Raw genomic sequence first — 8,129 nt, 5'->3', positions numbered from 1 at the left:
CGGGCGGTGCCCCTGGCCCGGGGGGACTGTGCGGGTACCCTGGGGTCAAAGGAAAGTTTTGCTGTTGCGGAGCAGTCCCGTTGCCTGCCGACGTGTGCTTGGGCTGTGCCGGGCTTCGTCTCTTTGAAGGCGCAGGCAGCAGGGAAGGATCTGGAAGCTGAGCCCTGCGAGGCTGCTGCCGCTGCAGCGTACAGAGTGTGACGTGGGTGTGTACGGGCGTGTGAAACGGGGCTCGCCTGAAGGGGAGGAAGAAGCCTCCTGTGTGCTGTGTAACCCAGTGTGACACTGGCCTTGTGCTGTACTTCGTGGTGGCGGTCTTTGGTCTGCAAAGTGAGGGTTGCTGTCCAAAAGCCTGCTTTTCCACTAGAAACTCTGTGCAGTTTTCTCAAATCAGGGTCTTCCTCTTCTTTTTGGGGAGTGGTGTGGACTCCTGACCACCAGTGCCTCCTTGCCAGTTGAGCTCAGCCTGTTCAGACACTGTAGAAACTTTAGGACTGATATGGTGCTGAAAACAGTGGATTCCTGTGAATCTACGCCTCTAGTTTGTTTTCTTTGTCTGTGCTCTGGCACATGCAGAACTCTATCATCTCTCTCTCGTCTCTCCAGTATTTCATTAGATATTTTTCTGTGTCTGTCACTACACCGCTGCTGCCTCTTCCCCTGGTCTTAACTCTACAATAACAGGCTCTGTGTAAGGGTCCCCCACAAGCCTCTCAGTTGGCTACGTCAGACCTGGCTTTGTGGGTCTCGTAGACACTTTGTGGGTCCTTGTGCTTCATGTGAAAAGAATCCAGCCTTGGGTAAAGACACACGAGAGCTTTCAGAAGCTCTGGACGTCACACATGGTAACGTGGGCAATGGCAAAACTGCTCTCTTGTGCGTTGGGTGCTCGATCTCTGGGCAGTGCTTCTCTTCCCTCAGGTTGACTGTACAGCGAACTCAAACACCTGCAATAAGTACGGAGTCAGTGGATATCCCACCTTAAAGATTTTTCGAGATGGAGAAGAGGCAGGAACCTATGATGGGCCCAGGACAGCCGGTAAGAGCTTATCAGCAAGCATATGGCTTCCCAAAGAGGTGCTGGAAGGAAGGGCCCACATATAACAGACTTGTGTCAGGGATGCTGCGTCTGTTGAGGGGTACAAAGAAGGTCCCCACATACACACACCCCCTCCTTGCCCTTTCCAGGGCTTCGTGTACTGGCAGAGCCCTGGATGTTTATTATTTAAAGGTCTCCCGTAAAGGTGAAGGTTTCCTCGCTGTCTTTAACTCCTGGTGCCTTGGGTGTGCAGTACCTGGGAAATGCTAGAAAATGTGATGTTGGTGGTGGTGCCCCTTCAGTTCTCATTCATTGTATGAGAGGGGTGTATGGATTCTGCAGAAAGAACTTTGTTTTGTGAGACTTGAGAAATGTCCTGTGCAACTTTGTATTGATCCCTTTAATCGTTGAATTCTTTTCAGATGGGATTGTCAGTCATCTCAAGAAACAGGCGGGACCTGCTTCGGTGGCTCTCAGTTCTGTGGCTGAATTTGAGAAATTCATTGGTGATAAAGACGCTTCTGTAGTGGGTGAGTGGTCACAGTGCAGCACTGAACTCAGGGGACACTTAGCTCTGAGATGCGTCTTGGGGATTACCCTGTGGAAGGGCGAGAGGTGGTATCACAACCTGTAGCAAGAGACATTCCAGACAGACACAAGCAAAAGGTTTTTCACCATGCAACTAAAGCCCTGGCAAGTGCCTGTGCTCAGAGGGATTTTGAGACATTCACAGTCAAGCTGGGAGACTTTTCTTAAAACTCAGGTGGACAAAGCTCTGAGCAACCTGATCTGACTTGGAAGCTGGTCTTGCTTTGGGCGGGAGGTTGGCTCAGTGACCTCTGGAGGTTCCTTCCAACCTTCTTTCTCTTTTCCCTGTGGCTCTGCCTCTTCCCAGGCCTCCTGGCACCAGAGGGGACTGGTTTTCAAGTTTGTGGTTCTTTAGGCTGCCTGACAACAGGCAGCTTTGTCTTGCTAGAAAGTGCATTCGGGTGCTGTCCTGTGACACCAGTAGACTGCAAGCATCGTGGCTGTGGTTTGCAAGGGATGATGGCGGCTTTCCTTTGGGCAGTTCATGTGGCATCTTACAAGTGTAACTTGGTGGGTATTGATCAGTGTTTCCGAACTTGCTATTAGGAAGTTCTGATGGCTGTTGTTATCACTAGTAGTGCACTTGGCTACAAATGGATGTCTTGCTGCTCAGAGGACAGCTACAGGCCCAATGACTAAGCTGGGCAGGCTCTCAAGTAACTTTGTGCTGGTAGAAGAGAGAGAGTATAGAAAGGTTCCAGTGAAAATGAGAGACAAGCTTTCTAAGATGAAGCCTTGAAGATGATTGGGGAACTTGATTCAGAAGGAGCTGCACAGTGACTGCTTTTGGGACAGTTGAGGGTCACCATTTGTCTTTCTGCTTCAGGCTTCTTTGGAGATGGATCTGGTGATGCTTATTCAGAATTCATGAAAGCTGCCAACAACCTAAGGGATAACTACCGTTTTGCACACACCAGTGAGGAGCAGTTGGTGCAGAAGTATGAGGAAGATGGAGAGTAAGTTTAACACAAAGATTTCTTGTTACTGACACATCTGGAATGAACTCAGTTGTTTTCTGGATTCACTTTCTGAACATAGCTTCCCCACTGCTTGTTACAGTGGGTTTTTTGTTTCTCATTGTGGCCTGTCTGAATAATGGGAAGGGTCTGACAGGCCTAAACTAATTCATGCTACTTGTCTCCCCTCAGGGGTATAGTCTTGTTCCGCCCTCCACGCCTGGCAAACAAGTTTGAGGACAGCTCCATCAAGTATACAGAAGACAAAATCACCAGTGGAAAGATCAAGAAATTCATCCAGGAGAACATGTGAGTGATTCCTCACCAGAGAATGTGGTAGACTGGCTGCAGCTGGCTTTGGTCCTGTCAGAACTTGTTTTCTGTAGCAGGCACTGCTGCCAGTTTCTGCTCAGTGTCCAGAAGAGCTGACTGGCCCACACTGTCCCATTTGGGGACCACCTTGCTGGAAATCCTGGCATGGCTGTTAGCATTTACTGTCCATATTCTGACCACCACGCTTCTGTTTAGAACCTGAACTTCCTGAGAAGTACGCCAGCTTTGGCCGTATCAAGGTCAGATACAGCCACTGAGATTGTGTCTGGAGATGGAGATTTGACTTAGAATAACATAGTACATGAACGAGCACAAAGTTTCATCCTTAGCTCTTACTGATTACTGGCATTTAATGTTCTTGGGTGGGGAAACAGGAGTGTGCTGCATCAAGGCTGTTGCTGGGAGGTAATGGGTTCTGGGCAGTGAAACTGAAGCTGCTAACCTCTGTCTCGTTTGGTAGCTTTGGCATGTGCCCACACATGACTGAAGACAACAAAGACTTGATCCAGGGCAAGGACTTGCTGGTGGCTTACTACGATGTGGACTATGAGAAGAACGCGAAGGGCTCCAACTATTGGCGGAACAGGTAGGGGCAGGGGGTGCTCGGCCTCGCTTGTTCTGTAGCTCAGCTGATGGCTCCTCCTGTTGTCCCAGGAAGCTTCTGTCTGAGTTTCTGATCAGAATCATTGGGGTGGCTACTGCCTGCAGAGCCCAAAGCACGCCATATGTGTATCATTTGAACCTCCTCTGCTTGCTTTTGAATCCCTAGTCCTTAGACCTCAAACATAAACTTCTTTACTGGTGGTGTGTGGGATTCTATTCTTTGCATTCCCCAGTGCCTGTGACGCTGGTGGTCATGCTGACATGGCTGGAGGATGAAAGCAGGCCCCGTTCACTACAGACGCAGGCTTAGTCCTCTCCTTCTCTACACCATTTCTATAGGACTTGCCTGTGCAAAGCACATCATGTCATTGAATTCCTTGTCCATTGTGCACTTCAGCGTGAGGGGTCGTAAGTCATGTGGAGAAAATGTTCCAAGGAATAATTCTTTGTGTTTTATGGTTTTTGTTTTTTCTCTTCAGAGTTATGATGATTGCAAAGAAGTTCTTAGATGCTGGCCACAAACTATCCTTTGCTGTTGCCAGTCGCAGAACGTTCAGCCATGAGCTGTCTGAGTTCGGGCTGGACAGCAGCGCGGGGGACGCGCCGGTCGTCGCTGTCAGGACCGCCAAAGGAGACAAATACGTCATGCAGGAGGAGTTCTCGTAAGGCTTGAGCTGAGGGTTGCCTCTCACTTGGTGGGCTTTGGTCTGGAGCGCTTTGACCAGGCCAGACACGTTAGCTGGGAGGAAACGGGAAAGCTGGATCTTCCAGTTGGAAGAAGCGATTGCTGGGTCAAAATGGGCCCTACCCATGTGTTTTGTTGCCCTCTAGAGAGCTGGCAGCCCCTCCTGTTATGCAAAGATGGAATTTGTGTGTCTGGTTAGTAACTGAGATGCATTAAAGGGCAGAGGGAATAGTTGCACCTTGCTTCTTGAAAAAAGAAACTTCTTAAGGCTACTGGAAGGCCTAAAACTTCAAATGGGATGAGTATCCAGCCTCCTGCCAAAATTCTTAAGGGCATCTTTGCACTTGTTCTGGGGTCTTCCAAGCCAGCCCCAGACTGGTGCTGCTGGAGATGCAGATGACATCTGTTCTGTGGGTGGAAGGAGCTTAAATCAGCCTTCAAAGCTTTCCCCTCCTGTGTGTGTGCTGATGGCTGTAAAATGTCATTTCACTTTCAGCCGTGATGGAAAGGCTCTGGAGAGATTCCTGCAAGATTACTTCGATGGAAACCTGAAAAAGTATCTGAAATCAGAGCCAGTCCCTGAAAGCAATGATGGCCCAGTGAAGGTGAGTGCTGCATCAGGTGTAGCAACAGTTCCTACCAGTGGCTGTAGAAGCACTGTTCAGCAGCAGCTTTTAGTCATATGCCAGTGTCCGATGCTACAAGTGCTGTGTTGTGGCACCTTGGGAAGCCTTTGCTGTGCTAGATGGAGGAAGACCTCACTCCCTTGTTGTATTGCAGTTTTCTGAGCCAAGGAAGAAATGCAGTTTGCAGGTTTGATTCCGTTTTGTGTTCTCAGCGTAGTAACTGCTGCTTGAGCACACTAGCGATGTACTCTACAAATGCAGGATCAACCAGATTTACAGGGATTAGGCCAGGGCTTGCTGTCTTGGCTTGTGCTCCCTCCTGGCACAGTCTCAAGTTGGTCGTGACTGCACTGTTTCTGAGGAGTTGCGTGTTCGTCTCATCACTGGGGGTGGTGTAACTCCCACCCTTCATTCCCCATAGTAAATTCTGCCCTGAATGGAAGCATTCTATGGCCTGGGTTTCTGATGGGGACCTTAATTGGGGGTTGGAAGTCACTGCTTGTCTTTGTGTGGGTGGAGATGGACACAGCTGGTTTTCCCAGACTGATTCCTCAGCCTGGAATTTGCTGGGATTTAAAAAGAAATTATTTTGTCCTCTTGGAGGATACCAGATGCAAACCTCACTTGCAGCTGGTGCTGATGCCTTGTGACAGGTTTTTACCTGCAAGTTGGGGATGTTGCAGGTTGGTGAAGAGTTGTGTTTGGTCATTTTGCTGCTTGCTGTGTAGGTGTAGCCTGACTTGTCCTGTGGGAGGGCCAGGCTTTTTTGGCAGATAGTATGGAGCATGTCCTGTTACAGCCTCACTTTTGACTTGGAAGAAACCCTAACTTGTGTGATCAAATGTTACCAGGTGGTGGTTGCTGAGAACTTCGATGAAATTGTTAATGCAGAAGACAAAGATGTCCTGATAGAGTTTTATGCACCCTGGTGTGGCCATTGCAAGAATCTGGAGCCCAAATACAAAGAATTGGGGGAGAAGGTAGGTTTGAGGCTCTGTTGCAAACAAAATGAGAATTTTGCAGCACTAAACAATCCGCAGGTTCTGTCTGTCTGCCTTTTATGTAACAGGGCATAGTTGTGCTTTCCTGAGGACTCTGAGTTTGGGCAACTCCTGTGAGTGCAGGAAGTACATTGGCAGGATCTGGAGCGTGGTAGCAACCACACTAGTAGGTTTAGCCTGTGCACTTTGCTGTGGCACAGAAATAGTCACTGATTCAGTGACTGGCCTCAACTGCCAAAGATCCTTTTTGTGTCTTTTCCCTCCGCATGATTCACAATCTGGTGAAGGGAAATGCTGCCCCGCACGCTTGCGTGAGTGGAGTGAGGAAATTGTTCTCACAGATCTGACCAGCTTTTTGGTATCTGGCTGCCAGGCCCCCTCTCTGGGCTCTGCACATCCTCACAGCTCCCCTGCAGGGTGAAGGGAGCAGTTGCTCTGGGGTAAGTGTTCTCCAGAAGCTGTAGCAGCCTAGGTGTGTGCTGCATCCAGCTGGCTGAGGAGGCACTTTGTTCCCTCTGCTCCTGTTGAGGCAGAAGTAACAAACTGCTCAGCAGAAATCTGCTCACCCTTTAGCATGTTGTGTGCTCTGTCCTCTGACACAGCTATCTCAGGTGATGCTGGTTGATGAGTTCCTGGTGTTAACTGCTATGGATTGGTTACTAATAAGCTCTTTCTACCAACAGCTCAGCAAAGACCCCAATATTGTCATTGCCAAAATGGATGCTACAGCCAATGATGTGCCTTCTCCCTATGAAGTCAGAGGGTAGGTCTTTCTGTTGCTGCACCACATCAGTGGATGTGTTCATGCTTCTGTCTCTGACCAGCAACCCCAACAGAGGAGCTGAAGGAGGCTCAGGAGGGTGGGGGTGGCGATGGGCATGCAATTGCAAGGTGTTCACTTAGTGTGAAGAAACACAGAGTGAAAACAATGGACAACAATCCCCTACTTCTCTGGGATTGTTCTGGTGTCCTGGCTGTGCCTGGAGGTCTGTCTTGCTGCTTTTCAGTTCACTGTGATTCTGTTCTTGGCAGTCTAAAAACAGTGCTGGGCTGGGTTTCCTGAAAACAGTTTAGGTAGCAGACATGGGCAGGGCTGAGCTCAGCCTGCTCTACAGACATGGCCAGGTTCTTGGGGGCCACACTGCTGGGTATGGTGCTGAGCTGTTAAACCAGGGGAGTGCAGGGGACAAGTCCCTGCGGTGGGGGCTTGCCCGCTGGTCTGAAAGAAAACAGCGTGTCAAGGGGCTCAAGTGTCTCTTCTCTCTGCCCAGCTTCCCCACCATCTATTTTGCTCCAGCTGGCAAGAAGCAGAATCCAAAGAAGTACGAGGTGAGTATTTTGGTGCTTTGTGAAAAAGTGAAGTAGCATCTAGGTGCCGAGGTGATGCTGGGCCTCTCTGGAGCTGTGGGTGCCACTCTGCAGCCAGCGGCACCTTGTACTTGCTGCAGACCCGCAGGAGGGCTCTGGGGACATCCCTTCCCACTCCTGCCTGCACCTGCACCCTCCTGTAGCGAAGGGGAAGCCCCCAGGGAGTCCAGGCTCTGCCTCACTGTCTTGTGCTTTTTGCAGGGTGGCAGAGAAGTGAGTGACTTCATTAGCTACTTGAAGCGGGAGGCAACCAACGCTCCTGTGCTGCAGGAGGAAGAGAAAACCAAGAAATCCAAGAAGAAGGTGAAGGAGGATTTGTAAAGTACCCACTCGCCATCTTGTCAGGATGAGCTCTGTGTGAATTGGGGAAGCACTGGGCAGACTGGGGCCAGTTCTGGGTTATGGAGAGTCAGTGACCATGTGGGCCAAGGGGCCCCAGCTGCTGTATCTAGTTCTGTTTAATTTCCTGCGTCTCTTAGCCGCACTGCTGTGGGGCTCCCCGGCCTGGTCTGTGTTGTGGTTTGGGAGGGAGTGGGGGGGAGGGTTATTTTCTAATTTTTTTTGTACATTTGGAGAAGTGAAACAATAAAATGACCCCCTTAAGACCAGGTGTCCCTGTCCCACAGAGACCTGTCACACCTAAACCAGGATTGTGCTCTTCATAGGCAGCAACCTCCTACTGTGAGTCTCATTTCCTTCAGTGAGCCTTTTAGAAGCCTGCTTCTGAATATTCAGTTCAGCTTTTAGCCTGTTCTTCCTCAGCTAACACAAGTCCTTCCAGAACGTAGCAGCAGCAGCAGTTGTCCCATTGTGCTGTGCTTCAGGTGCTACGTTCACACAGACTTTGGGCTTGGGGACTCTGCTCATAAAGGCTTTTGCTATCTGTATGGTGCCCCAGCACGTTCAGAGGTGTGTTGGATCCAGACAAGT

General features: G+C 49.9%; 1 protein-coding gene across 1 annotated transcript; it reads left to right on the top strand.

The window, feature by feature from the left end:
* Nucleotides 1-904: 904 nt before the first annotated feature.
* PDIA3 (protein disulfide isomerase family A, member 3) lies at nt 905-7,807 on the top strand (the record flags this gene model as incomplete). Its single annotated transcript, XM_010016998.1, has 11 exons — nt 905-1,039; nt 1,462-1,569; nt 2,454-2,583; nt 2,776-2,892; nt 3,377-3,502; nt 3,999-4,181; nt 4,701-4,809; nt 5,682-5,810; nt 6,515-6,594; nt 7,103-7,160; nt 7,401-7,807. Coding segments are annotated over 11 exons (1,295 nt in total), but the record flags the coding sequence as incomplete, so codon positions are not given.
* Nucleotides 7,808-8,129: the final 322 nt, after the last annotated feature.

Source organism: Nestor notabilis, unplaced genomic scaffold (assembly GCF_000696875.1).
Source record: "Nestor notabilis isolate BGI_N333 unplaced genomic scaffold, ASM69687v1 scaffold25536, whole genome shotgun sequence".
Classification (NCBI taxonomy): Eukaryota; Metazoa; Chordata; class Aves; order Psittaciformes; family Psittacidae; genus Nestor; species Nestor notabilis.
The sequence above is the reverse complement of the archived record's forward strand: the minus strand, read 5'-3'. Positions and strand labels throughout refer to the sequence as shown.